Here is a 17,335-nt window from a genome sequence, read left to right on the forward strand (position 1 = left end):
GGGCTCCTGCCCAAAGGGGAACGCGAGGTTGGATTGATGAAGCAAGCCTGGCTGGACGAAAGGGTTACACTCTACTGCTGGACTTGGTAGTCATGCTGAGTGCTTATTCATTGCGCACAACGCCGTTTCCGGGTTCCTGGCCGGCATCGGGTAGAGAGGTCTGTCTGCCCTTAATCCGTCTCCTCGGCTGAAAGCAAAGTCAGTAGTGACACGACACGTAACCACCAAGTAATTCTCAACCGTGGCAGTTGGGATCGGCAGCATCTAGGCCAACTGCCAAGACATGGCGTTCGAGAGATTTATTCTCACAGGCTCATCCATCACCTGGAAGTCCGTTGGAGAACAATTGGCCGGCTGAAAACCCCAGCGCCTGATCTCCACCAGGACCATACTTCTTCGGAGGCTCGGGCGTGTTGTCACCGTCGGAGGCAGCGGTTTTTTTTCCATGTCAGTCATTCACATGACAGACGTGTAACCGAGCCGGCAAACACACATGATCAGCTAGTTGGCTTAACGTTCGTTTCGACTGCATCCAGCACACACACACACACACACGCATGTGGACATCTGATGATTGACGCCTCCGTCGCAGGAGGCTTGCTTTTTGAATACCAGCCGGTGGCTTGGTTTTCTGTTGGGAGAATGACATGGTAATCTTGCGCTGTTTGCCGGCCAATAGACAGCCACAAGCTAATCCGACAGAAGCACTGTGACCGTGGCAAGCGGTGGTCGTGGTGCTCAACCGCTGGCTCTCTGTCTAGTCTTGTCGTCTATATGACGTGGACGGACTGTACTGGAGCTAGAAGTTGTGACACACGTTGCTTTTGCCCTTGGCCAGCGAAGGCTTTTGCCGTTCCCGGTGAGGCTTTTCTAGTCAGGCACCGTTCCAGTGCTGGCATTGAGTCCATTGTCACCTGATGCCCTGCCCTGGCTAACGTTTCTTTCCGGCCATCCCAAATGTCAGTAATCTGTGGGCCATTTGGAATGTACAACCTGCCCATCTAGGTACATCAAGCATGGGGCTTCGATGCGCCTATTCAGAGAAAGCACTGCTGCAGCTGTCACCAGCTGGCAATGCTTTTGACCAAGAAGGGGGCCTTCAGCCAGCCGGCCAGTCTTACATCAACGGAGGACCTATGTACGGACATTTGGTAAGCTGCCATAGGGACGACATCCGAGTCGACCAAGTATGGCTTAGGCGTCTGGCGCATCACGCACGGCACGGGGCCACTGCCAGCAAACATCTGCGGCACGACGAAACCCGACGCCTGGGTTGGTTGTGACATACAAAACCAGCGGATCCCGGGGACTCGACCTGCGGCCTGCCTACAATGCACCACGTGTTCCGCCGGATGTGGGACGGGTCGCAGCACAATCGCCGACGCTGAACGGGGTAAGCAATAGGCTCGGAAGCCAGGCAGACACGCCCTGTCTTGGAGGGGGACGGCTACATCCAGTCCGTCTCCGACAGACTTTCGAGCGGACAGTGTTCGCTGCGACGACCACGAAGCCTAACCCTGGACAGATCGACGACGGAGCCTCCTTTCTAGTGCGCAGGCCGGCGATAACGACGAGTGTCGCCAGCATGGTGTGGTCATGGTGCAGCTCAGCGCGCGAACGCAGAAGGACGATGGAAACGGCCCAATCACGCCGTGGCACCTCAACTTGGTTCACGAGCGGCGCATCAATGGCCCGTCTCACTGCCGCCATGACAATCAATGATCATCCCTCATACACGTGACGGCCTGTCTCGCTCACGCTGGGAATGAATTGACGTGGGCTTGGCCTCACAAGGCTGAATTGGATCTTCGGGTGATCACGCAGCGGGCCTCAGAATCGAGACGTACAGCATTCTGCGTGCTAGAAGACGAAGCGACTGAGACGCGAGTGGAATCGGATGCTTCTCTCATACCATACTGTCTGTTCCATAACTCGTTCCAGACGCACCAATATGGACTCGACGCAGCCCCAGATGCCGGCACTGCTTCCGATAACGATGGCGGTGCCACCAGATGATTTTGACTACGGCGCGTTCCTCGATGGGGATATAGAATTCGGCATAAGCGACGAATATCTAAACGCCTCCGGCTCCGACCCAGATTCCGCCCTCAATCTGTCTTCATCGTCGGTCGAATTCCGCTCCAGCGACACCACGGTTGTGCCATCCACCCAGAAGAAACTCGAGAGGAGGGGCCACACCAAGAGCCGCAGAGGATGTTTCAACTGCAAGCGCAGACGCATCAAGGTGCCGAGCCCGATCAGGCTACATCAGCCCTTCTCGATCATGACCACACTGACCATTCGCAGTGTCAAGAGACCCATCCAGCCTGCGGTCACTGTCGCAAATCGGGCCTCCAGTGCGAATATCCCAGTCTGCCCCAAATCACGCACCAGCCCCAGCACAAGATACCCATCTTCACCATGGAGGATATGCGCTTCTTCCAGCACTTCCTGCTGCAGTGCTACCCCCATCATCCTCTCGGCAACGAGAACGTCTGGACGCACGAGGTGCCATGTCTTTCGCAGACGGTACGCCAGCAAGACCTTCCTCCTCCACGAAACGCCACAGGCTAACACACCGTAGCATCCCTACCTCATGCATGCCATCCTCGGCCTCGCCGCCTGCGAGCTCAGGAGCCAGGACCCCTCGGTCCTCCCACAAGCCATGGTCCACCGCACAAAGGCCATCCGCGCCATGAAGAAGTCGCTCGCCGGCCTGCCCCGACGCGGCCTGACGCACGAACAGGCCAACGCTCTCATATCCGCCTGCTTCGCCCTGACTTTCCAGTCGGTGCTCCTCGAAGACGGCATGCCCGAGTACATGGCCTTCATCCGCGGCATCGTCGTCGTCGGCATGCAAATGGCCACGCGTCGCATCCGCCCCATCTTCTCCAACATAATGGAAGAGGACGCCAACGCCCTGATGCAGCCCGTCATGGAGAAGCTCGCCCCGCTGCCGCGCGCGTGGGTCGACGGCGCCGTCGCGGGCATCGAGAACCTGGCGCCCCTCTGCGGGGCTCCCGACTCGACGGCGGCCGAGTATCACGCGCGCCTGCTCGACATGGCCGTCACGCTGCGGCGGTCGTCATGGGAGGGCTACCAGTGCATGAAGGCGCACTACGGGTGGTGGATCATGCTGCCGCACGAGCGGTTCCAGCTGGTCGTCGACCGCGGGAGCCAGGTCATGATGCTGCTGGCGGCGCACTGGATCGCCCTCAAGCAGATCATGGCCGAGATTACGCTGCACGAGTATGACGTGCGGCAGAAGGCGCCGGCCGACAGGGATCATACAGAGGAGGGCATGCTGCGCTGGCTGCGACACCTGAACAGGCAGGTTGATGCGGCACATGGGAATTACAACGCGTGGCCTGAGTGGGTGGTTCAGCAGCTGGACCGCGACCTGTCCTTCTTTGGCCAAAGGATGTGATCCTTGCTGGCCCATGGGTTATCTTGTTTACTTTACTGAGCGAGCCTTGCTTTCGTATTGACCATGATCATGTTGACATGCTTTGCTTGTTTGTCTGCTGTGTTTGAATGCCGTCTTCCCGTGAGTCGTGACCATCCACGCATCCAGTGGGAACGTTTTGAGACACTGCAGTGAGGCCCTCTGTCGATCACAGAGCTACTCCAACACCCTTTCGCGCCGTCTGGGAGGCACCGCGTTCGATTGGTTCGTATTCCCCGTATCGTTCCAGAAACACTGCCCCGCCCACACGCGAGCGCCCGATCGACGAAAGCTTGTCTGGCCCGTCAGCCTGTGGGCATGCTGCAAGGCTGGCTGGAGGCTGTGCTGCCGTATCTCGCGTTCACGGTGTTCGGCGGGAATGACCCGGATTCTGCCTTGGCCACCGTCTGTTGACGAGAAGACAGGTTAATCGCATGGCAGATGATGTGTTTCTCAATGGCTCGATCTCAAGATATAAGAGAGAGGCATTCTTCGCGCGGACACGGCAGGTATTGAAAGGATTGAATATCACAGCCAAGACCTGATCGCCAGCACCTGGCAAACCGCAGACAACCACCCGAAAACGTGTATAGAGCCAAGCCGAGGACGACCCATCCGTCACAATGTCCACAGCAACAGGAGCACCCCCGTGCTACACGCCCACGGCGAGGCGACCGTCGACGGCCTCCTCAACCCCCTCCCTCCCAGCCTATTCCTCGCCCGCCATGGCCTGCCGACAGCAGCAGCCCTTCACACCAACGACGACCCTCAAGATCATCAACCCAGGCAAGCCAACCATCTCCCTCCCCGGGCCCCCGGCCCCGCACCCCATCCCGGTCCATGACGCCGCAGCGCCCCCCGGCGCCCCCGCAAAGTACATCTCCCTCCGCGCAAGCCGCCGCTCCGGCACCGCGACCCTCGTCCCGGGCCACGACACGTCAGCCCCGGCCCTCGCAACGACAAGCTACCGCTTCGGGCCCAGACGACCGCCAACCCTGACGTTGCACGGCCACGGCCACGGCCTCCCCCCCGACCCCGACCCCGACCGCCGGGCCCTCTCGTCATCGGAAGCAGCACGCGGCCGCGTCGGACGCGGTCAAGCGGCGGCCGCCACAGCAGCGACGGGCGCGCGCGACTTTGCAACCGAGCTGACGGCCCCCGCGCTCTCGCGGACCACGACCCTCGACAGCCCCCTCGGCCGGTTCCGCTGGCGGTACCCGTCGCGCGCCGAGACGACGCGCGGCGACCACGGCCAGGGTGAGCGCCACGACGGCCGCGCGCGCCTCGTGCTCGAGCGCGTCGTGCCGCCCGCCGCGGGCAAGGGCGGACGGGCTGGCGGGGCGGGGCACATTGTCGGCTGTCTCGTCCGCGGAAGGGGGGCCGCGGCCGGAGAGGGCGGGGACCTGCAGCTCGACCTCGCGGCGGCGGACGAGGCGGTCGCGGAGGCGTTGCTTTCTGCGGGCGGGCACGGCGTGGCAGATGAGAAAGAGCGGGAAAAGGAAAAGATGGCGGCGCGGGACGTGCTCGAGCTTGTGGCTGTCGCGAGCTGTATCGCCATGCTCAAGAGGGAGGTGGACCGGCTGCGACTGAGGCAGGGGCTTGTCCTGGCGGGAGCGGCGGGAGGCTCGTAGACAGGTGTTGTTTCGACTGCATAGCTGCTGTTCTGAGTGGGGATTACAAGAGAACCTAGGTGTCTGGTGATAACTGTGTACCGAGTACGTGGTGAACATTTCACACTCCTCTGGTTTCACTCATAGCAAAGGCCCCAGATTGTGTAAACGCTCGATTTCTGCTATCTCGACGGATCAATCATACACCCAAAGTCACTTACACACAAATCCCTCTCTTATTGACCCAGATCTACTCGATACCGTGGGCTTGTATCGCGCCCTGTCTATCGCAACTCCTCGCTGAACGACTCGGTCGCGTTACGGCCGTTGTCGGAGTCCCACCTCTCGACGGCGCGTCGGTACTGCAGGCACGAAAAGAAGTCAGTCGAGGACAGAGTTAAAGAAAGGCCACGGCCGCAGTGGGGTTGACATACCGCAAAGACAAAGTTTAGGATCAGCGCAATCATCAGCGCCACGCTGATGACCAGCGGCCCGATCACGTTGTCGAAATCCTTACCGCTGCGCTCAATGATCATGCGCCGCCTGACGCCCATCATCCAGTAGCCCCAGCCACCAGCAAACACGGCAATGAGGATGTACATGATGCCCATGACCTCAGCCAGCGTGTTGCGTCCAGCGGCCGAGTACAGGCTGACGGCCAAGCCGCCGAGCAAGATGCAGATGTGCTGCCACTTGAGGAACGTGCGCTCGTTGGCCAGCCATACCTTGGGCTCGATCTTGAGCTCGCCAGTGTTCTTGATCCACTCGCTCGGCTCGACAACACCCTCAGGCAGCGGCCTCTCGCGCTCGTGGCGGGCACGGGAGTACCGCGACAGGGAAAAGCTGGGCAAGACGGCGGACAGCGTGCCGTAGCCGGTCCTTTGATCGCCGTCCTGCTCCTGCCCCTGCTCCGGCTCTTCGCCATGCTCCCGGCCCTCGCTGGGCTCGCCAGCCTCCTCCACGGTGGGCTCTCTCGGCACGGAACGCGCAAGGCTCGCTTCGGCAGCCATGCGGTCGGCGAGGTACGACTGGCCGGCAGGCGAGCTGCGCGACGCCTTGTACGAGCTCACACGCTTGCCGAGGAAGCTGCCGACGGCAACCTCGTCCTCGGCCCGCTGGGAGCGACGCTTCTCCTCGGCCTCAAAGGCCTTCTGGGGATCCTTGCGGATGTCGCCCTCGAGGTCGCTCAGCCAAAAGGGCAAGTTGTTGACGTAGTCCTCAAAGAGGGAGGCAACGCCATGCACAAACTTGGAAAAGCGCGGAGCCGGGTGGACAAGATGGGAACCCATGAGGTCCTCGATCCACGCAGGTCGTTTCTTGCCGAGGTCGCGGAGCTTGATCTCCAGAACGGCGTAGGGGAAGCGCGAGACCTCGCTCTGGTTGATGTCCTTGAAGGGGAACGTCAGGTTGCGGTCGTCAATGTCGAGGCGGTGCCACTGGCTGGGGTCGCGGCACGGACGGTCCCTGTCGAGGGTGTCCTCGCGGATAAAGGCGAGCTCGGTGTCGAGGGAGATGCGCACGCGATCGTCCGAGGGCTTCTGGAAGGCACTGCGGACATAGTTGGCGCGGAGAACGGGCTGCAAGCCCTTCTCCTGGACAAACTTGTCGAGCTCGTCAACCGTCTTGCGGAAGGCTTCGACGTCACTGGCGGCCTGGCTCTGGCGCTTCATCTTCTGGATCGTCTTGTCCATCTTGTACTCGCCGTCGAGGAAGGGCTTGACGTACTTCTCCTTGATGACCATGCGGCGCTCCTCGCTGGAACCGTGATCGCCGACCGTCTTCTGCTCGAGGGTCAAGTCGGGCTTGGACGACAGCTGCCCGTACCAGCGGACGCGGAACGAGGAGGCCTCGGCCTGGCGGTCGACCTTGTTGGAGTAGAGCTCAAACTTGTTGTTGTCGAAGTAGAGGGAGGTGATGGTGGGGTCGTTGGCGACATCGAGACCCTTGGAAGACTGCTCGCTGTAGACGAGGGCGGGCAGGCGACGCAGGATATACGTCTTGACCTCGAGCAGGTTGTCGGGGTGGACCCAGAACTTGTGTGCCGTGTAGCGCTCGCCGTTGTGCGTCTCGCCCTGCTCCTCGAGCTCGCTGGGCAGTTGGATGTCGGCGGCTTCGTCCTCGAGCTGCTGGCGCAGAGCGTAGTACAGGATGGACAGCTTGTTGAGGAGCGGGGAGTAGCCCTGCTCCGAGTTGAAGGGCCGGCGCGACAGGCTCAGCTGCATCATGGGGCGGACCTTGTAGCGGCCGCCGCGCTTGCGGTCATGCTTCTTGACAATCTTGAGGAAGGCAGTGTAGTTGATGTTGCTGTACTTCTTCAGCTCGCCAATCTCGTTGGTGATGCGGTCGAGCTCGGCCTCGAGTCCCTTGAGTTGCTGCTTCTGTTGGGCCGTCAGAGCTTGGCGCTTGGCCTTGTCGTCGGCGCTGCGATCGGTGCTGTCCTCGGCGGGCACCATGTCCTTGAGCTTCTCAAAGGCGGCATCGACACGCTCCCGCAGACCCTCCACAGTCTTCTCCTGGAACTCGGCGACCTTTTCGAGTTGGGTGTTGAAGATCTCGTCGCAGAAGCGGCTCTCGTCCTCCTCGGTCCAGGGCACATCCTCATCCTCGTACTTGTCCTCGCGCAGGAGCGACTTGAGCTTGGCGTAGTCGATGTACTTGTCCTTCCATGGCGCGTAGACGGACTCGCGCAGCGTCTTGCCGAAACGCATGGTAGCGGTGCCCGGCAGCGGGTGTCACTCGGGTTGGAAAGAGGGTAGGCGGCACGTCGTCGGGGGGTGTTTGTATCGTGATGTCAATTCGGGGGGGGGAGGGCTGATATGGCGTTGAATGACGTAAAATCAAAAGTCTGCAGTCAATTGACCACTGGCAATTGGGGCAGCACTCGCCGTCGTGCAGGATGCTGCGCGGGAGTGTGAAGGCAGAGAGCAGCAGCGAGAATGTGAGGTGGGAGAGGAGAGAGTTCGTCGACGCAGTCCGGGCCAGACAAAGTCAAGGCCAAGGCAAGGATGAACGACGGGGCAGAGAGCAGAAAGAGCTCCCTTGTGATGCTGCCCCACCTGCCGTCGCCCAGGGCGTCCAGGGCGTCCAGGCAAAAGGGCAAAAGGTCCCAGTCGCCTGAAATCAATCACCCACCGAAAGAGCGAGCCATTGCCCTATCAGCACTCTCGATTGCGAGCACGTGTGTCGTGCCTCGTCCCTGCCTCCGTCCGACCTGTTGAGCAAAGCTGCAACGTGCTTTCCTGCCATGAGATCCTCTGCGCACAACATGGGCAAGCCACGGCAGTCAATGATGGATGCCTCGATGAAAATGACGCACATCTGATGGAGTGCCGATATCCGCACGGAGGCGCTGTACTCTGCATGCATCTCGATGTGCACTGCATCCCCTGGACATGTCACCTATGCACCCAGCCAGCAATGAAGAAAGAAGTGATGCATCGGCCATGCCAACATACAGCCACAGATTGCCCATGACATGTATGGCCTCGCATTCCATGACATACATGCATACAGTGAGCGAGCATACCTAGGTAGGAGGGACATCATCACTAATGAAGAGGCATTATCAGAAATGAATCATGGACTCTACTTAATGATAATGTATATGAGAAGCATATCATCTCATGCTCTCATAGATGTAATGAACTATACTATATCTAGATGCATAGCATTACGTAGAATACCATTCAATGACCTAAACTTACAATGCATGGTACCTTGGATGCAATGATGGCCTATGTATTTCTGCTTAACATAGATGATAGGCTCTGATTAATGCTCACAGATGATCAATCGATAGAATGACTAGATTCATTTACATTGAACTGATAAACATTACGAGCTACCCAAACTACTGTACTCCAGCCTCATGGTATCATTCCTACGATTTCTCCTCATTCATCAGTCAATCTGCTCAGGCCAAAGCCGCAGCCTGCTTGGCGCGGGCGCTGAAGATCTCCTGCGGCGTGTGCTTGACGATACCGCCAGTCACGGGCAGGGCCGTGTACTGCTCGAGGTACAGATCAATCTCGCGAGCCGCCTGCCGGCCCTCGTTGATGCCCCACACAATGAGCGACTGGCCTCTGCGGCAGTCACCCGCCGCGAAGACGCCCTCCAGGTTGGTGGCGTACTTGCCCGGCGCCGTTTTGACGTTCTTGCGGGCGTCCTTCTCAATGTCGTCGCCGAGGATGCGGGCCTCGGGGCCGAGGAAACCCATCGACAGCAGCACGAGGTCCGCCGGGAAGAACTGGCGCGACTCCTCGAGCTTCTTCATGTCCCAACCGCCCGACGGCGACTTGGTCCACTCGACGCGGATGGTGTTGATGCCCTTGACGCGGCCGCTGCCGTCGTCGACAAACTCCTCCGACATGATGCAGTACTCGCGCGGGTCCTTGCCCGTGTGCTGCTTGACCTCGGTGTGGCCGTAGTCCACACGGTAGATGCGAGGCCACTGAGGCCACGGGTTGTCGTTGCCGCGCTGCGGGGGCGGCTGCGGCAGCAGCTCAAAGTTGGTGACCGACTTGGCTCCGTGGCGGACCGAGGTACCAATGCAGTCGTTGCCCGTGTCACCACCGCCAATGACGATGACGTCCTTGTCCTTGGCCGAGATGTACGAGCCGTCGGCGAGCTCCGAGTCGAGCAGCGACTTGGTGTTCTTGTGCAGGAACTCCATAGCAAAGTGGATGCCCTCCAGCTCGCGACCCTTGATGGGCAGGTCACGCGCCACGGTCGCACCAGTCGCGATGATGACAGCGTCATTCTGAGCGCGAAGGTCAGCCAGGCTGGGCTGGCCCTCCTCGCCAATGGCAACGCCGCACTTGTACAGCACACCTTCGGCGGCCATGAAATCGGTGCGGCGCTTGACAATACGCTTGTCAAGCTTCATGTTGGGAATGCCGTACATCAGGAGGCCACCAGGGCGGTCCGCGCGCTCGTACACCGTCACCAGGTGACCGGCGCGGTTGAGCTGGTCGGCAGCGGCGAGACCAGCGGGGCCGGAGCCGATGATGGCGATCTTCTTGCCGGTGCGGACCTTGGGAGGACGGGGAACCATCCAGCCCATATCGAAGCCACGGTCGATAATGGCGCACTCGATCGACTTGATGCCAACGGGATCCTCGTTGATGCCAAGGACACAGGCACCCTCGCAAGGAGCAGGGCAGACACGGCCGGTAAACTCGGGGAAGTTGTTGGTCATCAGGAGACGGTTGAGGGCGTCTTGCCACTGGTTCTGGAAGACCAGCTCGTTCCACTTGGGAATGATGTTGGAGATGGGGCAACCAGTCTCCGACTGGCAGAAAGGAACACCGCAGTCCATGCAACGAGCCGACTGGTACTTGAGCTCGTCCTCGTTGAGGCGGCTGGAAAGCTCGGCCCAGTCCTTGGTGCGCGTCTTGGCGCTGCGGTACTTCTCCGAACGACGCTGGTACTTCATGAAACCCTTTGTCTTGTCCAGAACGAGGGCGCGCTTCTTCTCGGCAGCGCTGTCGCCAATGGTCTCTTCGATATCTTGGAGCTTGGCGGCCTTCTCCTCCTTCTTCTTGTGCTGAACACCGGACACAATGGGCAGGTTGTACTCGTTGGCCTTGGCCTCGGCAGCCTTGGCAGCCTCCTCCTCAAGGACACGCTTGTAGTCGACAGGAAGAACCTTGACAAAGCGAGGGAGGGCACGGTTGAAGTCGACGAGGATGCGAGCGGCAAGCTCGGAGCCAGTGTAGTGGTGGTGATCCTCGATGAGGCCGCGCAGGTAGGCGATCTCAGTGGGCTCCTCGACCGGGCCGGCTTCCACCATCTCCATGTTGAGCTTGGAGTGGAAGTCGTTGTTGATGTCGAGGACGTAGGCGATGCCACCAGACATGCCGGCGGCGAAGTTGCGGCCAGTGCTGCCAAGAATGATGACACGGCCACCAGTCATGTACTCGCAGCCGTGGTCACCGACACCCTCGACAATAGCGGTAGCTCCGGAGTTGCGGACGGCAAAACGCTCGGCAGCAACACCGCGGAAGAAGCAGCTACCACTGGTGGCACCGTAGAGGCAGGTGTTACCAATGATGATGTTCTCCTCGGCCTTGAAGACGGCGTTGCGGGGAGGGTACACGATCAGACGGCCACCGGACAGGCCCTTTCCGACATAATCGTTCGAGTCACCCTCGAGCTCAAGAGTGACACCGGGAGCCAGGAAGGCACCGAACGACTGACCACCGGAACCCTTGATGTTGACGTGCACGGTATCCAGGGGAAGACCGGCCTCGCCATAGCGCTTGGAGATGTGGTACGACAGCGACGTGCCCATGGCACGGTCGGTGTTGATAATGTCGCACTCAATCCTCGAGGGAAGACCCTTGTCAAGCGTGAGTTCGGCCTCGGAGATGAGCTTGTTGTCAAGGCGGACGTGGAGCTTGTGGTCCTGCTTGCGGACGTTGAAGGTGGCGACACCGGGCCTCAGCTTGTGGGCCGGGGTAAGCAACAGGGACAGGTCAATGTTCTGCGTCTTGCTGTTGCGAAGGTCGTCGCGGACCTTGAGGACCTCGGCGTGGCCAACCATCTCGTTGATGGTACGGAAGCCAAGGCGGGCCATGATAGCACGCAGCTCGTTGGCCAGGTAGTAGAAAAAGTTGATCACATGCTCGGGCGTACCGGTGAACTTCTTGCGCAACTCAGGATCTTGAGTAGCAATACCTACAGGGCACGTATTGAGGTGGCATTTACGCATCATAATGCAGCCCATGGCGATCAGAGGAGCTGTCGCGAAGCCCCATTCTTCCGCACCGAGTAGACAGGCGATGGCGATGTCGCGGCCGGTCCTCAGTTGACCGTCGGTCTGGACGACGACACGGCCACGGAGGTCGTTAAGGACTAGCGTCTGGTGGGTCTCGGCAAGACCAAGCTCCCAGGGCAGACCGGCGTATTTGATACCGGTCCAGCGCGAGGCACCAGTACCACCGTCGTGGCCCGAAATGAGGACATGGTCGGCCTTGGCCTTGGCGACACCGGACGCCACGATGCCGACGCCGACCTCGGACACCAGCTTGACGGAGACGCGCGAGCGAGGAGCAGAGCACTTAAGATCGTAAATGAGCTGCTTCAGATCCTCAATGGAGTAAATGTCGTGGTGGGGCGGGGGCGAGATGAGACCGACACCGGGGGTGGAGTGACGAGTGCGGGCAATGGACTTGGAAACCTTGTGGCCAGGCAGCTCACCACCTTCACCAGGCTTGGCACCCTGGGCCATCTTGATCTGGAGCTCATCCGAGTCGGCGAGGTAGTTGGAGGTGACACCGAAACGTCCGGAAGCAATCTGCTTAATGGCAGAGCGCATGGTGTCTCCGTTGGCCATGCGCTGCGATCGCTCAGGATCCTCACCACCCTCTCCAGTGTTGGACTTGCCACCGAGCCTGTTCATGGCGACGGCCAACGTGGAGTGAGACTCCATGGAGATGGAGCCGTAAGACATGGCACCCGTGCAAAAGCGGCGAACAATCTCCGTCCACGGCTCGACTTGGTCGATGGGGACGGCGTCACGCTCCTCGAACTTGAAGTCGAGAAGACCACGCAGAGTGCAGTTCTTGATTTGCTCGTACTCCGAGAGCGAGTAGGCTTCGTACGACTTGTCATTCTTGGTTCGAACAGCGTCTTGGATGTTGGCGATCGAGGTAGGGTCGTTGATGTGGGCCTCACCACCGTCACGCCAGTGGTACTCGCCCGACTCGGGAAGTCCGGTGACGCCGACCGTGTAGCGGGAGGGGAAGCCCCTCTCGTGGAAACGGAAGGCATCCTCGGCGATGTACTCGAACTTGGAGCCCTGAATACGAGACGCAGTGCCCTTGAAGCAGCGCTCGACGATGGAGTCATCAAGACCAAGAATCTCGAAGATCTGAGCACCCTTGTAACTGGCGAGGGTAGAGATGCCCATCTTGCTCATAACCTTGAGGATACCGCCATCGCAGGAGTGCTTGTAGTTGTGGATCAGGGTGTCATCCGTGAGCTTCTTCTTGATGAGCTTCTCGCGGTTGAGCTTGAGAATGCACTCCATGGCGAGGTACGGGTTGATCGCGTCGGCGCCGTACCCAAGGAGCACACACATGTGGTGAACCTCACGGGCCTCAGCCGTCTCGAGGACGATGGCGGCGTGCGCACGCCACTTGTTGCTCACAAGGTGGTGGTGGACCATGCCGGAAGCCAGGAGAGCGGAGACGGGCACGCGCTCAGCAGAGGTGGCCCTGTCGGACAAGATAATGATGCGGTCCTTGGCCTCGATAGCAGCAGTGGCCTCATCACAGATGAAGTCGAGATGACGCAGGTATCCCTCGACGCCCTCGGACTTGGGGAAGGTGAGGTCAATGGTCTTGACAGTCCACTCAGAGTACTTCGTCGACATGTTCTTGATAGCGTTGAACTCGGGAATCGAGAGGATGGGGCTGGGAAGCAGCAGACGGCCGGTCTGGGAGGCATCCATCTCGAGGAGGTTGCCCTGAGGACCAACGTAGCACTCCAGAGACATGACGACCGACTCACGGATAGGGTCAATGGGAGGGTTGGTGACCTGGGCGAAGAGCTGGCGGAAGTACTCGTACAGCAAACGAGGCGCCTGAGACAAACAAGCCAGAGGGGCATCGTTACCCATGGAGCCAAGGGCCTCCTTCTCATCGGAGGCCATGGGCGCCAGCAGGAGGCTCACCTGTTCGTGGGTGAAGCCGAAAGCCAGAAGGAGCGGGTCCTGCTGAAGCAGGGTGTCGTCGGGCTTGGCAGCGAGGTCGAAAGAGCTTTCGAGCTTCTCCTGAACCTTGGACATGGTCAGGAGGTTGTTGTCGAGCCACGAACGGAAGTCGTGACGGCTGGAAACAGCCTCCTTGAGCTCCTTGTCATCGATGATGCGGCCAGCGACGGTGTCGACGAGCAGCATTTTACCAGGCTGGAGACGGCCCTTCTGGATGACGGTCTCAGGCTCGACGGGAATGGTGCCGACTTCAGACGCGCAAATGATGCGGTCGTCATCCATGACGTAGAAACGGCAAGGGCGAAGACCGTTACGGTCGAGGTTGGCACCGCAGAAACGACCGTCGGCAAAGGTGAACAGAGCGGGACCATCCCAGGGCTCCATCTGACACGCAGCCCACTCGTAGAACGCGGCCTTGGTGGCGTCCATCTGCGTGTTGCCCTGCCAAGCCTCGGGGACCATCAGCATGACGGCCTCGGGCAGCGACAGCACGCCGTTGATGGTGAGCAGCTCGAGAACGTTGTCAAAGGCTGCCGAGTCGGAACCGCCGTCCTCAACAATGGGGTACAGCTTCTCGAGCTCGTCCTTGAAGACGTCGGACTGCATGACGCCCTCTCGAGCCCTCATCCAGTTCTTATTGCCACGAAGGGTGTTGATTTCACCATTGTGGGCGGCCCATCGAAGAGGCTGAGCACGATCCCACGAGGGGAACGTGTTGGTGGAGAAACGAGAGTGCACCAGGGCAAAGTGACCCTCGTAGTCGGCGTTGACCAGGTCGTGGTAGTATTGGTAGACCTGGACGGGCGCCAGCTGTCCCTTGTAAACAATGTTCTTGTTCGACAGGGAGCAGAGGTAGAACCAGTTGTGCAGGCCAATGGTGTGGGTGGCACGCTTCCTCAGAATGAAGAGCTGGATCTCGAAGTGGCGGTCGTCAAACTTCTCGGGATCGGTGATTTCGGGCTCGACGCCAGTGCCGTAGGCAGAGGCAAGGACGACAAAGGGCTGAAGGATGATAGGCTCGCGGGACCTGGCAGCGGGACCGAGTAGGGTCGAGTCCACGGGAGGCCTTCGCCATCCCAGGACTCGCAGACCCAACGATTCGGCAATGTCTTCCAACTGCCTCTTGGACTCCTGAAGAGTCTCCTCGTCGGGCTTAAAGAACAGGTTTCCCACGGCGTACTGGCCCAGAGGAGGCAGCTTAATGTTCTCCTCGCGCTCAAAGTTCTTGATGAAGAACTTGTGAGGGATGGACGTCATGACGCCAGCGCCATCACCGTCTCGCACATCAGAACCCACAGCACCTCTGTGGGTCATGTTGCAGAGCAGGTTGCGCGCATCGCTGACAATCTTGTGGCTAGGCTTGCCCTTGATGTGGCTGGAGAGCCGTTAGTGAAAATTCAGGCACAGTGGCATGCAAAAATAGGGGACGTACCAAGCAAAGCCCACACCGCAAGCATCTTTCTCAAGGTCTGGGTCATACAGACCTCTGTTGAATCAGGGTTAGCGACGGCGCCGAGTGGCGGGGACGGCAGACGCGACATACTGCTTCACCGGCAGAGCACCTGCCCAGGAGGTGTTGCCCTCCTCCTGGTACTCATAGGGAGTGTATTGCTCTTTTTCAGCGTCGAAAGAAGTTTGTTGGTCGTTGAAATCCTCAGGCAGGCCCATGCTAGGCGACAACCGTCGGCTCGTTATGGGAGTGGGATTCGGAATGAGAGAGCGTAGGAGGTATGGGATCGTCGAGAGGAGCAGAGCGAGCTGCACGTGCGGCGGATCTAGAGGGAAGAATAATGCCGCGGTCAGTAGGAGGTCTCGTGGGTAAAGTGCAATGCAATGTGTGAAATTGTGTATGAGAACAAGTGAAGACAAGATGAGATCCAAGCGAGGCGGTGCGAAGTGTTGGCTTTTCGTTTGTCGGCGGCGGGGTACGTTACGGGCCGGAAACGGACGGGGCAATCCATTTCAGACTATGTGATGAGAGAGAGACACGGCCGTCCCTTTCCTCATTTGAGTTTGAAGTGGCTGACGTTCCGGCAGGCGGGTCAAGAACGAGAAGGTTGCCATGGAGAAAGTCTTAAGAAGCTTGCGTCTTGCATGGGGCATGTGTGCGACAAGCACGCTGCATTGGCAAGCGACCGGATTGTTTTCATGCCCGCATCACCACGAGTGCTTGCTCGGCAACGCATGATCAATGCCTGATGCCCACAGCTCACATTTCGTCTCAAATCTTGTCTCGTCGGGAGCAGATTCACGGCGATAATGAAAGCGTAGCATGCAAGTGCGGTGCGGCGCGCAGCATAGTGTTGTACTGTAGTGCGTGGGTGCTATAGTGTCTAGCAGCCATGCGTAGCGCCAAGTGGAGCGAGGGTGGGAGCAGCGCCAATGGCTGCACGCGGAATGACAAGCAGATGCAGCATTGATAGGCGAACAGGCCATCGTCGCCCGCCCAGCCAGCAAGCAGCATCAACGCCTCCACACCGACGTGGTCGAGTTGGCTGGCGAAATGGAGCCCTGGCGAGCGCGGCTCCTTATCTGAGTCGCGGCAGACTGACATCACCGCGACCAGGGGGGCCGGGCGACCATGAACCTGCGCGCTCTCGCTCATATCGTCGCGCTTCCACCAAAGAACAGCACATAGCGTGCATACATGTGCTGGTGCTGCACAATCGCTTTCGCCAGTCCCGCTGGTGTGCGGATGGAGTACAGGCCGTCGATCAACGTCGTCCCTTTCTCCTGTCGATTCTTCGGCGAAGCCCAACGAATGATTGCGCCTGCTCCCACACCCATTGCCGCCAGCCGCGGGTCGGGTCGGTTCCCTGGCATCGAACTGACATCCTCAAATGCTGGGTCGTTTTCGTTCATTCGGCTCTTCGCACGTCGTCCGTGGCGCTCGTGGTTTCATCTTGTCGTAGGCGGAGGCGGAGTGCAAGTTGTAGGAAAGGCGGGGAGTGAGTGGCATGGGCGCTGACACGACTTACCTTACCAAGTAGCGGGTTCTGTACCGTGATGTACTTCGTAGCGTTGAAGGGGTATCGAATGTTCGCTAGGACAGCGGTGTCAGGAGGCTCAGTCGGCGGATAGGTGGATCTATCGTAGGAGCACCGCGTGAGAGGAATGAAAAGGCAAGAGAAGGGGGAAAAGAGGGTGGTCAGGCAGAAGGGGGTGATGGGCTCGTTTTTATGGCGAGAGGGGGGTTGATCTTCCTCACACTTTTGTGCCTTGGGTCCGGGGGGGGAGGGGTCGAGGATGGGCAAAGGTGGGCGGAGGGCAACAGGCGATGGTCAAGACACTGGACTAACCTGGGGGGGGCTAACAGGGACAAGTCACTCCGAGATGGGGGAAAGCCCTGGGAGCGGCGTCGGGATGGAGGTTAAATTTCTGGGTAGCCTTGGGAATTTCCGCCGCGGCCACCACTCGCCGTCGAGCCGATGACGGATGCTTGGTGCAAGAAAGTGCAGGGCAGACAGGGAACTGAGGAAGGGCCAGTACCGGGGCCAAGTCCTTGATGCACTAGCTACGGTTGCAAGTTCCAGCTAAGCACGTTGAAGATCGGAAGAGCGGTTC

General features: G+C 59.5%; 3 protein-coding genes across 3 annotated transcripts; 1 reads left to right on the forward strand and 2 right to left on the reverse strand.

The window, feature by feature from the left end:
• Positions 1–1,951: 1,951 nt before the first annotated feature.
• Positions 1,952–5,076, forward strand: D7B24_001731 (uncharacterized protein; the record flags this gene model as incomplete). The annotated part of the gene is made up of 4 exons (XM_028635952.1): positions 1,952–2,245; positions 2,308–2,529; positions 2,585–3,376; positions 4,039–5,076. The coding sequence occupies 4 exons, from the start codon at positions 1,952–1,954 to the stop codon at positions 5,074–5,076; spliced, it is 2,346 nt and encodes a 781-aa protein (XP_028491684.1).
• A 263-nt stretch (positions 5,077–5,339) lies between these two features.
• On the reverse strand, positions 5,340–7,763 carry VTC2 (Phosphate metabolism transcription protein; the record flags this gene model as incomplete). Its single annotated transcript, XM_028635953.1, has 2 exons — positions 5,340–5,417; positions 5,490–7,763. 2 exons carry the CDS (start codon positions 7,761–7,763, stop codon positions 5,340–5,342), a joined length of 2,352 nt encoding a protein of 783 aa, XP_028491685.1.
• Positions 7,764–8,968: 1,205 nt separating this feature from the next.
• On the reverse strand, positions 8,969–16,633 carry GLT1 (glutamate synthase [NADH]; the record flags this gene model as incomplete). Its single annotated transcript, XM_028635954.1, has 5 exons — positions 8,969–15,146; positions 15,204–15,257; positions 15,315–15,546; positions 15,985–16,079; positions 16,419–16,633. 5 exons carry the CDS (start codon positions 16,631–16,633, stop codon positions 8,969–8,971), a joined length of 6,774 nt encoding a protein of 2,257 aa, XP_028491686.1.
• Positions 16,634–17,335: the final 702 nt, after the last annotated feature.

The sequence above is a fragment of the Verticillium nonalfalfae genome (genome assembly GCF_003724135.2).
Source record: "Verticillium nonalfalfae strain VnAa140/NRRL 66861 chromosome Unknown scaffold_137, whole genome shotgun sequence".
NCBI lineage: Eukaryota > Fungi > Ascomycota > Sordariomycetes > Glomerellales > Plectosphaerellaceae > Verticillium > Verticillium nonalfalfae.